Source organism: Gallinula chloropus (assembly GCF_964237585.1).
Source record: "Gallinula chloropus genome assembly, chromosome: 2".
In the NCBI taxonomy this organism is placed as follows: Eukaryota; Metazoa; Chordata; class Aves; order Gruiformes; family Rallidae; genus Gallinula; species Gallinula chloropus.
The window spans coordinates 100,358,221-100,374,051 of NC_140086.1; the positions used below are offsets into that span (position 1 = coordinate 100,358,221).

The following is a 15,831-nucleotide window of genomic DNA, read 5'->3' on the forward strand; positions in this document are numbered from 1 at the left end:
TTTGTTTCTTGTTTTACTGTTGTTAGTAAATAGTCTGCTGAGCCTCAGACGCATGGTTCAGTTTGCCAGACTCCTGTTCCTCCTACATTGTGATCTAGCCCCATTTTTCCTGCCTGCTTGTCCAAATTGCAGTTGTTCAAAGGTGGCTGTGAGCTCTTCCTCTTTCTCATTGCTCATAGCATAAACCCTGTTCTGTAGATTAGTAAGCTGATTAGGCAAGGATGCTCTTCCTTCTGTGAACTGAAGTTCACCGTTACAGGTCACTGTACAATCTGCATTTACATAGGGGAATTTTTTGATTGAAAACATTTGACAGTGTGGCATTAGGTATGCTTCCCTGGTACATCTGCTTTAGGCAGTCTTATGAAGGATTTACGAATTATGTGGTAATTGTATACAGTTGTTGAAATTTTCCTGACTTTTATCTAACAGAAACCTTATTTCCTCTTCAATCATTAGCATAAATTGAGTATCAATAACACCAAATAAAGAGTTTAGCCAAAGGACAGTAAGGTATGATGGATGAGTTCATTATTTAATGGTTGTGGGAATACGGTTGCTGCTAATGGAGACTTGTATTAACTAGGGTGTTTTTGTACCTATGTCAGGTGTACTGAAACTTGTAATTATTTTATTGGGATTTCTTGTGAAGTACATGCAAGTGTTTCTATATATATATGTCTGAATGAATTGAGTACTGTGTAATTGCTGTCAATATAACAAGTAAACATCATGCTTGCTTGTTTAGATATAGCAAAATTTTTTAAATCCATTTTCCAGATACTTTAAAGTTCCAAGCTTGGAAATAGTAATCCTATATAGTAAATTTTTAGTTTTAATGTAAACAATTCTTTTTCTTTTCAGTTGTTCTGATTGGCTCATAAATATTTGTCGAAGAAAGAAAGAGCTGAAGGCTCGCACGGTGTGGCTTGGGTGTCCTGAAAAATGTGAAGAAAAATACCCCAAAAATGCCATAAAAAATCAAAAATACAACGTCTTTACCTTTATACCTGGGGTAAGGCTACGAACCATTTATTGTTGTTGGGCTGTTTGCTCTGTAGTGGTTTTGACAATTCTGCAAAAAGATAATTGCCTGGATTCTTCTTTTTTTTTTTTTTTTTACATTTATCTCAACATCTTCAATTAAAATTGACACTGGAGAGCAAAGCTGCTGCTTTTCTCAATCGCTTGGTTTTCGGAGAGATATTTACTTTAGAAGTGCTGTGTGTACGATTAAGTGGTTGGAATTCAGTGAGGCTTTAGAAATTTGAGAAGGGTTTCCTTGCCCTTTTCTATTCATCATTAGAAATTTGTAATCCTCTTTTTTAAAACAGAAGCAGTTCAGCAGAGTCAGTTGTGAAAATACTATAAAATATTGAGCTCATTTAAATAAAGACATAGTTGAAATTATCCCATAGGTATTTTCTTACATTCTCTGCCACTGACAGCATAGTAAACAATGTGTTCTGAAAGAGGCAAGTCTTTAAATGACAAAACCAGCATACCTCTTCAATTTATCTAAGTAAGGCGTAGTGTAAGAAGCACAGCTCTGGAAAGTGTTAATCTGTTGCTGTTTTTCAAACAGTAATGTCTTTCGTTTTCAATGCAAGTCTTCAGACAGTGCTTTTGTTGTATTGTGGAAGTTCGTTTTATCACTTTTTTTATGAAGCCACATTGCATCTTAATTACTTTTTTTAATCTAATCTTCACAGTGTATATAGAGACAGAAGAGACATTGCAGGTTTGTCTAGTTAACACATTTATAAGTATTGTTGCTATAATGAATTAGAGCAATGAGAGACAACTTTTGAAGCATCCATAGTTGACACCTAAAAATGCATGTTGCTGTGGTGATGGAAACTTTACTAACACTGTCCAAGAGTTCTGAGTCCTGTTGCAAAACCTGAATGTATTCTACAGTTGAATACATTGTTTCTCTTAAATTTTTTATTTAAGTGATCATGCTGGTTTATAAGAGTATTGATTCTGTTCTCCTGGCCTCTTTGGTCCAATGACTGGCAGGTGCTTTCTAATACATTTCTTTACTGAAACAAAAAAAAAAAAAGCTTTGTAATTAAGACTGATCTCCTGTCAAAGAAAAAAAATGTCACTTATCACAGTCAGATAAAATATTCTCATCTCTATTGAACGAAGTAAATGTTTTCTTCCGAAGTTTAAATTATTAAATACAGTGAAATTGGTTAAGCCACATATGTTTTCCTAAAGGTCACAAAATTCATTAAGCATATAGTAAGCCATTGATTATTGCGACTAGAAATCTGCAGTGTAGATTACAAATTCTAAACTGGATTCATGTTTCCTATAGGGATCAGCCATAGCCTGCAATTACCTGTTGAGAGAGAGAATGTTGCTTTTTCGTTCTCTTGGGAATCAGATATTTATTTTGGTGGTAGTATTCAGAAACATAGGAGTAACTTCAGAATGAAGTGAGATCTTAAACATGAAGCCCAACACTCGGTGAACATGAATGTTTCTAAAGTCAAATTTTAGACATAAATTAACACTTTTCATTTATTAGCAATACTGTGTGCCTGACTGTATTTTATGCTGCTCCACTGCAAGTAATTTGTAGGGAACATAGTTATATAATAGTTATAACCAATACAACATAAGCATTGGCTCTAATCATTTACCTTGTTTGAGATTTTCATCACGTGAAGTTTTGTCTTCAGTTTATAGTTGATTAACTTTGCAGCTGGCAGTGGGTAACATTCAATGATTTTATATAAAAAAGAAGTTTAAAATTATTGTTAGATTAAGAGAACTTTAATTACTGGCTGTGAGAGCTGTAACACTTCCAAAATATTGTCTAATTTCATAACGTTTATATAAGATACTAACTGCTGATACCATCTTTACACCAGTTTGCGCAGTTTCCACTTACTGTTTCATATATGTAACATGGTAGAGCTACTTAGGAATTTTGTGTAAATTGCCATAAGGAGTATCTTCTGTGATGGGCAGCTTTAAGATAACTCTCCTGAAGTCTACATCTTCTAAAAACAGTTTATGAAACAATTCTTGGCTTGCTCGACAAGACTGAATTATTTAGCTTTGAATGGAATTAACTGTCAGTGGTCTGCCAGGAAAAAAAGAAATGTAGGAAGGTGCCTTTTAACTCCCACCCCCTCTGCAAGATGGGTGCAAGTGGAATAGAATTCCATGCTATTCAACAAAAAATCTTGTCCAAGGCTGTTTAGCCTTTTGCTGAACAATAGTATAGCACACTCTCAAGAAGCTGGCAATACTGATGGACTGCTACTTTGTTCTAGCTGCTAGAAAGACACTTTATTCCCAAGTATTTTTTTTCTAGGGAATAGGTTTTTATGTAATTGAGTAATAATGTTGGACAGATAAAAGCAATAAATCTCTCACTAAAAATTTTTATTTTCATACAAAAGTCATCGTAATAGTGACTTCTACATCTTTTACATCTCCAAAGAGATGGAGACGTTTTTTAAATGTGGCTCTATTTTGAAGTTTTTATCTTTGGAACGATTGATTATCCACTTTCCTGAGTACCAGTGTTCTGAGTTCAGTAGCTGCTTCTGATCATCTTTCTGAAGATGCCGTGTTGCCCTGTCTTACTGAAGAAATATGTGTTGTCTTTGGAGATTCAGAATTCTATAAAACGAATAATGTTTATATAATATGGTAATTATAACTGAAACAATGTAGAGAGCATGTGCTTGCTGAAGTGATGCTTTTAATTACAGAGGAAACTCTGCATTTGTCGTTCTTTTGGAATATGTGACGGTGTGTTCTCTGATAAGGTCTTTGCTTAAAATCACAGAGTTAGAGTTTAACTAAACCTTTGATTTATTAATAAACATATGTAACAATATTTATTACAAAATAATATTGTGATAAATTTAATTTTGCCTCTCAAAAGCCCATGGTTTTCTGTTACAAATTTTTTGTAATTTAAACTTTCTGAAAATTTAAACTGATGGCTTTTGTAAAGAGTTTGTCTTGCTATGGAAACTGAAGAATTCTGTCTTATTCTGAGATTTCCACAACATAGCTGTTAGGAAAGAGAGCAGTATTCCTTACCCCTACTCACTGGATCTTTTCTGTAGTGTTCATTTCACCTTCCTAAAGAAGATTTATTAGTGAACGTTGAATAGTTTCAGTATTTTTAACAGAGGGAAATGGTAATTTTGAAGTATGTCTGACTTAGTCACCTTTGTCCCTTTGAGAACCGAAGGACTTCAGAAAGATGGCAGACGAGTTGTAAAGTTTCCACCCTGGCAAGAGGAGAAACTTCAATGGCTGTGTTTAGGAGATGGTGTGCTGAGGGAATGTAGTGAACACAAATAAACAAGTAGTTCATGTCTGCTATTGCAGGTTTGAGCAGTGGGCTAAGGCCAATGGCAACAAAGTCAAGTGCTGGGTTTTGCATGTGGGTCATAATAACCCCAAGTAGTGCTTGGGGAAGAGTGAGTGGAATCCTGCCTGGCAGAGGAGGACTGTTGAGAGAAGGGTGTTGATTGACAGCTGGCTGAACATGAGCCAGCAGTGTGCGCAGGTGGCCAAGAAGGCCAACAGCATCCTGGCCTGTATTAAGAACAGTGTGGTGTGTAGGACTAGGGAAGTAATTGTCACCCTGCACTCAGCACTGGTGAGGGCAACAGGGCTGGTGAGGGGACTGAAAAATAAATGTTAAGAGTATCAGCTGAGGGAACTGAGGTAGTCTAGTGTGGAGAAAAGGAGGTTGAGGGGAGGTCTGATTGCTCTCTGTAAGTATCTGAAAGGAGGTTGTGGAGAGGTGGGGGATGACCTTCTCTCCCTAGTAATAAGTGATAGGACAAGAGGAAATGGCATCAAGTCACGCCAGGGAAGGTTTAGATTGGAAAATTCCTTCACAGAGAGTGTTATGAAGCATTGGAATGGGCTGCCCAGGGAGGTGGTGGAGCCTGTCCCTGGAGGTGTTGAAAAGATGGCGAGACATGGTGCTGAGGAACACACTTTAGTGGCAGTTCTGGCAGGTTAGGGTGATGGCTGGTCTTAGTGATTTAAAGGATCCCTTCTGACCAAGCCAGTTCTATGATTCCATGATAATATTTTTGTGCATTGTCTCTGGTCATTTGATGCTAATGACTTTTAAATTATTATTATTTAAGGCCAGGATAAGAAAAAAATCTATACAAAAAAATGTGAGAGATGAAACAATTTAAGTATTGGTACTTAAGGAAAAATGGAGGTTTACTTTTATTGCTGTATTTTTAGCAGTTAAAAATGAGAACTTAATGTAAGCAATGAAAGTTCAGATACTCACAAGCATATTTTCCTTTCTTCATTGATACCATAGAATGAAAATTTTCAAAAAATGTTATAACTCAAGCAAAAAGGTAACTATTATGGATATAATTGTAGTATGCTTCTACAAAGTTCTGAATTGTTTACTGTTAAAATTTCAGAGTAAATCTTTGCACAGTGATCTTGATAGATGTCAAGCATTTGTAAAGCTTAATGAATTCCCATAGTCCAGTTTTCAAACTATCAAAAACTTGGCAAGTTGCTATTTCACAGTGAAGGGAAGTATTCATATTAAATTATTTTTCTCAAGAGAAAAAATAGCAGTATACTAGTAAAATAATTTACAGTGCATGTAGTGGTTTGTGCTATATAGTGTACTACATAGTATTATAATAGTACCAAATAAAATATAATAGTATGCTATATAATGTTTTTGTCTACTATCATGAAAAAGTGAATCTTATCTACGTTATGGCTACAGATTTTAAGGTATTTATCTATTTTGTGTTTCTCATTTTAGGTTTTGTATGAGCAGTTCAAGTTTTTCTTGAATCTCTATTTTCTCGTCGTGTCCTGCTCACAGTTTGTACCAGCTTTGAAAATCGGCTACCTGTACACATACTGGGCTCCTCTGGTAAACAGAAAAATACTATTAACTAGAGGTTTGGGGTCTTCTAATGTCAGATGAAAAAATTATATATACAAACATTTAATAAACTTGCAACTGGTAAACTACAGTGATTAAAATACATTACAGAAGTAAAATGCTTTTTTCAAAGAAAGTATTTAACAGCAGATTTTTCAGAAGCTGTTATTTGACAGGCTTCCCTTCCACCTTCCTCCCATGCTCTTGCTCCACAGGCTGGATGTCTTTTTTGTTAACCAGCTAGTATGAATGAGTAGTCCTCCTTTGTGGAGCTTCTGCTCTTCTTTTCTTTTTTTTAAAACCACCCCCAAAAACAACCAAAAAACCCCAACAGCTATTACAGAACCTTCCTTGGTAGCATAGGTAGTTGGTGTGTTAAACTTACTTCAGTTTATTGTTACTTTTTCACTACTTCAATGTGTTCAGGCTAGATCAGAATTGAAAGCATGAACATTTTGCATCCCTACTGTATTGGTTTTGATCACATCCTTTTTTTCAGAAAAACTGAGATAAAATATGCTAAGCCATGGATAAGCAGGAGAAAATTGTGTCCTGAAAATAAGTTAGTAATTAAACATGTTCTTCATAATTTATGACCCTGCCAGTTGCACTGGCTTCCTTTCAATACGTCTTCTTACTATTGAGCCCTCTTTTCTTGGGAAACTGTTCAAGCCATTTGCTTCTGACTCAGGTTTCCTATGGTTTGAAAATTGTATTCCCTTCAGAAGAGCTGGTCTGCCAGCTATACTCCTGTGATGTGGAATTCTTTTCTTGTTTCTAACCAGATCATTGCCTTCTCTCCTGTCTTCTTCCCAGCCCCTCCCCACCAGGTTTAAAAGTGAGGCAGGAATAAAAAATTCAGTATTTTCTAAATTTATAGAAACCAGTATTTTTCAGGATTTATTCTCAGTGGTATTCAAGAGGAACAGTGACATGCTGACTGCTTGAGTAAAGGTCGTTCTTAACAAGTCAATAGAGTAAATATTCTGGATTGATTTCATTGTTTTAATTGTTGCAACGTGTGTCCTTTTAAGTATTGATAAATGGAGACACTGTCCTCGAGGTTCTTTTTACCTCTATTTCCATGCAACTTTTGGCTTCTGCTGCAACAAAAACCACTTCCAAGATAGAAAGCTTGTTCAACAGTCGGGTTTTAAATGGGTATTTACAAAGATCTCAGTGAGAAAAGACAGAAGTCTGTCTTGTCCCAAAGTTGGTCTTTTCACAGCGAAGTGCTGTGTACAGCTCTGTACATTAGTGGGGCAGAAAGGTAAATCATCACTTAGCATATCAGCCCATCTCATCCCTGCCCAAAGAAAGGAGAAAATACTGGATTTTGCGAACACCAGTAATCTGTTCTGTATACACATGCTTGTCTTATTCAAGGATATTTCAAATGGTTCTCAATTATAACCTAAGAACGTTAGGCTTCTCGTTCCAAATCCAACATATGAAGGATGTAAAGAGTACATGTTGGATCATAAGCATTAAGCTAAAGATATTTAACTGCTTGCCATTAAAAAAAAAAAAAAGACAGGCTTCTGTTGTTCTTATAAAAAGATTGGCTTTACAATTTCAGCTCCCCTTTGGAAGAGTCTCAGGTTCCTTTGAGGAAAAAGGAACCTGTCTAAAATGTTCCTTGCAGTCATGGTCAGCTGTACTGAGCGACCTGGCTAGGTACGGTGACATCTAGGGGAAATTCTTGCAATTAACACCTTGCTTTCTGTGCTTTGATTACTGTCCACTTAATGAGATATGTGCAGAGGGCAAATATATTTGAAGGTGCTTCAGGAGTGCCTTTTTTAATGCTGCAAAAATATCTGTACTGCCAAAGCTCATGAAGATGGTGCTGCCAGAAGAGAGGAAACGTTCTGCCGAGTTATGCTCTAGGAGTGAAAAGGAATACATTTTCTGATGGCAGATTTTTGTTCTGTATAGTTCTAAAACTGTTGTAGCTAGTGTAAAACCGAAAAAACAAGAAGTATTTTAACTATAAGCTTGCAATGGAGTCAGCCTTGGAATTTTGGCCCTTGCTGTTGAAAAGGAGAATTTCAGTCAAGAGTCCTTTAGGAAATCTCTACACCTTTTTTTTTTTTAATGCTGGGAGGTTAGGGGAAGGTTGGCAAACTACTGGACTTTTGCAAGCAAAGGAAGTCTAATAATATAAATGTATTTCTGTAAAGAGGAAGTTTTGGTGGGTGTCTGAAGCTAGATGGATAGTCTAGAACCTTAACTGTTGGAGGATTTGTGAGTATTTGAAATTTTTAGGCATATTACTTAAAGTAATGGTAAGATTCCCTTACTGTTGAAAATTTCTTTCCCTTTCACTGATAGAGAAAGGTTGGGCACTTCAGTTTTAAGGAGCCGTAAGACTATACCTGAGGAGGTTTAGAAAGGGAGAGAGGGAACTCACGTGCTGATGTCTGAACTCTTCTGCATTCTTCTTAGCTTTGCCATCCTTTGTGGTCAGAGACCATCTTAGTTGCGTGTAATGCAGTCTGCGCTTCCAGCAGATGCCGTGACACAGCACTATCCTGTGACAGTAGCAGCCAAAGCATTTAGCACTTTTTTCATTGCCAGTATTTGTAATGCATTGGTAATAACCTGCATTTAAGGTGGCAAAGTTAATTAAACTAGCTGTCTGTTTACCTTGTCATTTCTGTCTGTTAGGAAAAATACAGTGAACTCAATTAGAACGGGAGACTTCTTAAATGTTTTTGGTAAAGTGCTAAAATTTGTGGAAGATAAGGAAATAGGCTTATTGCAATATAAAGGCTATCTTTAGGTCATCCAGAGTATTTTTTAAACCCATATTATATCTAAATTGTGTGTATCTGGAGATGTAGTTACTTTTCAACTGCAAAAATAATTAGAGTATGACTTTTCTTTTTTTTAATAAACCAAGATGATATTTTAACAGGCTGCAGAAAATACTGATAACCAAATGAGGGGAAAAAAGTAAATATTCTAAGGACGGGTTCTTACTCTGTATAGTGTTCCTACTTGTGTATTTCTATTCCAGCCCTTTGAGAATTCTGAATTGCATAATTATGTCTTTAACAGGGATTTGTTTTGACGGTCACGGTAGCACGGGAAGCCGTTGATGAATTTCGACGTTACAAGAGAGACAAGGAAATGAACTCGCAGTTATATAGCAAACTGACAGTGCGAGGTTAGCAAAACCACTTGTATAAATCCTTAACATAGTTCATCTTTTTCTTGCATATACATTTTACAGACTTTCAGTTATTTCAAAGAGATAACTAATAGTCTCCAGTTGCATTATTCAAAGTGAAACTGATCTTGAAGTGCTTGATTTCCCTCAGATAAATAAGACTGTTAATGTGCTTAAGAAGTGTTGTAAATCTCTTGTTGTTTGTAAAGGAAAGCTGTATGTATATCATTGTATATGTTTTTGAAGCATTTTGCTATTTAGTACTATTACTTCAAAGTGCAGTTCTCCTCTGAAACTGATATTGAACAGCAATGCTGTCAGCTATGTATCAAGTGTATGTAGGAAATAAGGGATCAGTACCTAAGAAATACGATCTAATTAAAATTCACTAGAGCCTTTCAAACTTCATGGATGTATTTGTGCTTAACAAAAGAATGTGAGCTTCAGTGTCAAAAATACCAATATCAATTTTTGCATATAATTTGAAATCTGTACGGTTGTGCAATGGGAACAACCAGTTTTCTTTCCAGAAATTAAAAGGAGAAATTTGTTACTACTGTTTTGGTACTACTGAAAACCTTTTAACAGGTTTTCATGAGACCTTTTAAGTCAGCTTCAGCTGTAAAGTGACAATTAAAATTGGGTAGGATATTGTAAATTTTAAACATGGGCATAAGAGAAGTACATATTCCTTTCCACTTAGATTGCTTAGCACACTTTCCTGTTTAGATTCAGAACAGTGTGCCATGTAGGAAAGTGCCAAAAAAATAATAACCTATTATCAAGTGAGACTATAATGAAAATCCTCACAAAACAACATGACCTTCCTATTACCCTCTAAAGTTATTTTGCTACAATTTCCTGGGACGTCTTTGTTAAGGATTTTCCTTGACATAAAAAAGAAAAAAAAATTCTAGAAAATTGGAAGCTGTTTGAGATACAGCCTCACATTCTCTGTAAGTTAAACTATATGGCATACATTGTGCCAAGTGCAGAGTGTGTTTGCTAACTCCCAATGTACATCTTGCTGCACTTTTTAGAATATCTTGGTGGGTATCTGCTGAGAGTCAGTGTGAAGAGTAACCTCACCAGACCTTGGGAGTCTTAATTAGAAAGTAAACTCTTCAAGTAGCTCTTGATCATATTCTCTCTGGGGGGCAGGGAGCGATTAATGAAAAGCTTGTAATGTTAACACAAGTAAGTTCTGAAATCTTACCCCATTTTTTAAACTGATTGGAAGGTAAGTGAGCAGGTAACAGCTTCATTAGTGATGATGTAACCTAGCAGCTGAGAGGAATTTTTACTGCTTCCTTGCAGCATGGAAACTTGCATTGTTTTCTGGAGTTTGCTTACAGAAGGGAGCAACTGTAGAGAATATTCTCCTGTCCTTCTTCCCTTCTTTGTCAGCCTGAAATAGCGTTATTGATATGTAGACATGCCACTGTGGAAATTTGCAAATGGGGTATCATCCCTTTGACAACAGTGGCTATGTTGCTAGCTTCCAGGTTTTCAGAGTCTTCAATACAATCTATAAAGAAATGGAGTCAAGGCTTTTCTTTGAGTTACAATTTAACCTGCTAATTGGTTTATTCATTTTCTTAGATCTGTTATGGTAGGCAACCTTTGAAATAGATACTACAGTCTTACTCTATTTATCAATAGTGTTAGTAATCTGAAATTCTTACTTCTGGAAGCACAGGTATAGTTTATAGTTACCAGTGTGATGTAAATGTCAAGACTGAAATTGTGTGTTTTGAGACCTCTTAAGTTTGGTGTCTTTTTTGTTTTTCTCATTTAATCTTTTGTAGAGTTAATAGGTATGTTTCTGGTAAATTCCTAGGCATTTCAGCAGCATTTAATTAGGCGTTTTGGAATCCTGATTCCCTCTTTCACAGCTCATGAAATATTTCATGAGGTTGTGTGTACCTGAGAAACTTTCCCTTTAGTAGCTTCTAGAAATGAGGAAGTTGTCAAATTAAAATCAGATTTGGTCACCTTGCCACAGCTGTTTGCTAGACACAGAGAAGAGATTTAAAAATAGTGTAATAATGGTAGCTAAACCTAAACAGTTACATCAGGAGCTGACACGTAGATAGCAGTGACTTGCTCAAAAGTTTTAAAAATGTCCTTTTATTTTTCCCCAGAAAAAGCCCCCCAGCTTTTAGTCACAAATGTGAGTATCTGTATTGATGTTCAGGTTTTTGTGTCGAGGCCATCGTGAATTTTGGATTTGGTTTTGAACTTTTTTTAAGATTAAGATACTCTGCAGAAGTAAAGATTCAGGATCTTTTCTTACAATGACCTCTCAATCCAATGTTGACATTGGTATGATTAATGAGCTAACTAAGTTTTGAGTTGTAGCCAATTTTAAGAATGAAAACATTATTGCAGTCCACACAAAAAATCAGGCTGTACTAAAAATTCTCACAAACACATATATAAAGTCAGGAATAGAAGATAAATTGCACCCTTTTCATGATACAGGGTTCTTTCATAATAAGGTGTTCTGAAACTGAAAGGTATTTTTTTGAGGCAGAAAACAATTGTACTTCTTGCTATGGTAAAATCAGAACAAGGTTTTTCCAGGTTTTGAGACAGGATTTAGGTATTTATCTGTACAAATTAATAATGTCAAGCCCTATGCTTCTGCAGACTATTTTTATAAATAACTTTCTGTATAATCTACCCAAGTTTTAATATTGGCAGTACTCTTCATGTGGAAAAATTCACTTAGGCTTACTATAGTAACCTGCAGGCTAATGGTGGAGAAAGAAGGCTTTGTTACTTGTGAATGAACAAACTTGATACTGATTTAATTAAAAGCCTGAAAATCGATGCCACTCTTAAGAGTCACTTTTCAGAGCGGAACTGCACTTTATATTGCTCTAGCATCTCTCTTTGTTTCTTAGTGATTTTATGACTTGTGTAGGTTTTACAGCCTTTTCTTTGAAATAGGTATTTTTCCATCTTGGAGATGGACAAGCTGTCATAGAGAGGTTAAGCAGGTTGCCTTTGCTCAAAATGGACTGGAGGGAAACTTCAAGTTAGCAAAGTTCAGTGTTACCCTTGGCTTAATTGTGTCATTTATGGAATGTAAAAGATGAGAATTTGTTTGTTTTGCAAAATTGCTAGTTTGTTATTGTGAAACAAATGCATCTGTAGCAAGAGAAGCTACTGGGTTTGGACTGTGATTACTTGTATAAAGATAGCATGGGTAGGCTACTTTGTAAGCTAAAATCTTTTTATACACCATTGCAATAGATTAAAACTAGAAAGTATTTGACTGCCTAGCAGTATTGGCTTTCTGTGGAGTCACCAAGGAAGCCCTAAACAGGTAATTGTGTTATTGTACTTAGGCAGCAATGGCCAGCTTGATGTCCTTAGACTTCTGATCCATGAGATATTCAGTGTTAAGCAGTTTGTGTCATATAGTGAGCTTTGTCTTGCTCTTCAGGCATTCCTTGGTGAAATCGCCATGTGTAACTTTGTGCTTGTCAGGGTGATCCTGCTACATGTGAAGTTTGAGTGGTCTCTGCTTTTTCAAACCTTGTGGCAAGTGATGAAACATGGAAATCAGTAACAGTATTGAAATTTTTTGTGAGCTCATCAGGTATACCTGTTTCCCTGTTTTTCATGTGAGTCTTTTCCCTTGTATACACCCCTAGGTTTTGGCATTGAATCTCTTAAATTGTTCGGCGTATGATGCATTTTGCTGTCTTAAAACTTTTTATTGAGATGCCTGATGCAAAATCTACTTTCCTTTTTTGCATATCAAAGTCTGTGAATAGACAGTGTTCAGTCGTGATGCAAGTTAAAGGTGGGGAAGAGAATCTCCCTGGAGAATTGGAATGATCTTGTTGAAGATCCTGTCAGTTCAACTACGTTTTTTTGCATATCCTTTTGTAGAACAGAAACTGCAGTGGAAAAAACTTCAGACCTGTGCATGAAGGTTTGCAAGGGCTTCTGTTTGTCTTTCTGCAGGGACCCTTATACTTTTGGTGCAGCTTCTTGTCTTGGGCACTTCAATATGATCTGTTAAATGCCTACAGAAAAAAATTCTTGCTGTTCTCCAGAAGAATCACCTCATATTCATAAAGAGAGGATACTATCCATCACTTTCATTTAGCTGCCAACAGTCAATTGGACAATGAAATTGTAAAGTACTTTAACTTTTTCCCTTCTCATTCTTGAAGCTGGCAGTCCTATCCTGAACCTTTCCTAGTTAGGTTTGCCTGTGTACCATTACTGAAGTTCTGAAGCAAAAAGATCGAGAAGAAAATAGCTTTAATAGTCATAACTGCAAGTTTGCAGGAGAGGCATGCATCTGTCACTTCTTCTGAGGATGCTCAGCATGATTTTTGGAAGTACTGAAGAACTCTCACTTTGCAACCTTTTCTTATAAAAAAAAGAGTGTCAGGAGGGGAGAGATTGATTAAATCCACACAGGCTTCAAATCTTGAAGACTGATGTCTTTGCTGTATCCTTAAAGGGTGTTTAAGAATGTAGTGAAGTTGAAAAGATATGCCAAAACTGCATGAAATTGAGAAAATTTCAGTAACTACTATACCTAAGAAGAGATCAAAGTGTGAATGCTAGTGTGGTTCCTTTTAAATCTGAAAATTGAGCAGTCTTTGAGAGCCACAGTGATTTGAATTTTTTTTTCATTCTGAATATCTTGTATAGCAGAGGGAGCTGCTCTGTTCCTAAAATGCCACCTTGAGTTTATATCTCAATTGACTTTTCAAAATTGCTAAGTGGTCTCTGTCAAGAGGCAGTCAGTTTTCAGTCAAGATGTTTGCCAGAATGTCATGATTTTTGTAATGTTAGTCTTCTGCAGTTACTTGAACTCTATGTTAATAGTAAAATTTTAGCTTTTCTTCAAGAACAGGTCCTGCTTTTTAAAAAGTCACTGCATTTATAAAAACATTTCTGCATCTAGAAGGTACAGTGTTAGGTCTTTATCACTCACAATATTTCACATATAGCAATCACTTCATCCCTGACCATTTGGAATAGATAAATATTTCAAGAATTGTATCAATTTAATCTAGTTGATTAAGGAATCAGTAAGCAACAGAAACAGAACTTGAAGTCTTAATTTAAGAAAATTTCAGAAAGAGGCCAGAAGAGAGAAAATGTCAAGGGGACTGTTTTTCTTTCGCGTTTTTACAGCATCTGTGAAATTGGGATAAGAAAGAGAAAAGGTTTTTGCTTTCACCCAAGAGGTGTCAGTGCACACAGCAGGATGGGAAGGAGAGAGGGAAACCTCAGGGCTTGGGATGACACTTTACTGAGACAGCAAAGGGAGGGGGTGACAACAACACTACTTGGAATATACAAAACTGGGGATACACAGTGCAGTTTCTTACACACAAAAACCTGTACAACTTGGCTCATATGCTCAGGCCCCTCAGTCAGGAAGCTGGACTGTCCCTAAGCTGAATGCTCTCGAGCTGTGCTTTTCCTCTCTTTTGTACTGAGCACATTGCCATGTGGTATGGAATACCCATTTGCTTAGTTTGGGTCACCTGTCCTGTCTGTTTCCCCTCCCAGCTCCTGCTGAAAATTAACCCTATCCTGGCTGAACCCAGGACGTCTCAGAAGCTGGTATGCTTTCTGGAGTGGCTTGTACTCAGGAGGTGGAGACACTTTAATGAGAGTAATTTCTGTTATAGTATAAGCCTACATTTTGTTTACTTCATTCTTATTTTTTTATGTGAAATACTCTTTGGCACATAGGAGATAGTTACTAGTTTTTCAAATCATAGCAATTCATTTCAAAAGGCTTTATCTCTGGTGTTTAATGAATTACTACAGATACATTTCAATGTTCCAGTTCTGCATAATTCTGTATGTTGCTTTAGGCAAAAGCCTTGCGCCTTGGTGGACTATAAAGTCTGGATGCGCAGTCACTTCTGACAGCTTTGGACTTTTTATTGGTAATTACACAGATGGTGAAGAGTGTTTTGCTATGGAGATGTTTTTAGAGAAAAAATAGTTTGCAAAAATAATTTATGCAGTGAATAACATTCGGTGTCTTTTTTTCCCTCTAAATGTTTCTTCACGGAGATGTAGTATTGCATTATTTTAATGGTCTCTGAAATGCTATCTAGTGAATCTCATTTTTGCTAGTCTAAAGGAAAGTGTTATTTGTTGACTTTCCAAAATTTTAAGCCACTTTTTTGGTTACTACCACATTTTACCATTTAGTTTCTAATGGAATATGCCCGGCCATTCACATTCATTATAGTATTAATTGTATGGTATGTCACAGACCACTTTCTTATCTCTCGGGATATACAGGATGCTCTAGCAAGACATGTTAGTGTGTGGTAAAGATGGTATTCTGTAGTGTTACACTAAGCCACCTAGAAAACAGTCTGATAAGGAAAGTTTTCAATTTGTAATGTGAAATTCCCAGGATTGCTGGACCAAGTACAAGCAAAAGTGGTGTAGGGTCCTGTTGCTAGATGGTACCAGGAGCTTTTGTGGTGTTGCAAATGAACGTTCTACCTACTCTTGTCCTCTGTGGCTTAGAGTCTCTTGGTCTTTACTGTAGGTGCTGTTAGAGCACGACTGTGGAGGATTTAGTTAAGTTAATAAAATTGCTTGTAGTTGCATTTGGTTAGTATCTCTGATTTTGTGATACATGACCATGTAGGTGGTGTAGAGACCTAATGCTGCTGCTACTGGGATTTTTGTGGCGGTTATCACTATAGTGAGTTGACTG

The 15,831-nt window shown here is 36.4% G+C and overlaps 1 protein-coding gene across 2 annotated transcripts in view; it reads left to right on the forward strand.

Annotated features, from left to right (window-relative positions):
* ATP9B (ATPase phospholipid transporting 9B (putative)) overlaps positions 1 to 15,831 on the forward strand; it is a 170,945-nt gene that overhangs the window by 22,967 nt on the left and 132,147 nt on the right. For both annotated transcript variants that reach the window (XM_084280137.1, XM_084280138.1), the window contains exons 3-5: positions 865 to 1,015; positions 5,801 to 5,914; positions 8,990 to 9,098. In XM_084280137.1, coding sequence (XP_084136263.1) covers positions 865 to 1,015; positions 5,801 to 5,914; positions 8,990 to 9,098 — 374 coding nt within the window. The remainder of the gene's footprint in view (positions 1 to 864; positions 1,016 to 5,800; positions 5,915 to 8,989; positions 9,099 to 15,831) is intronic.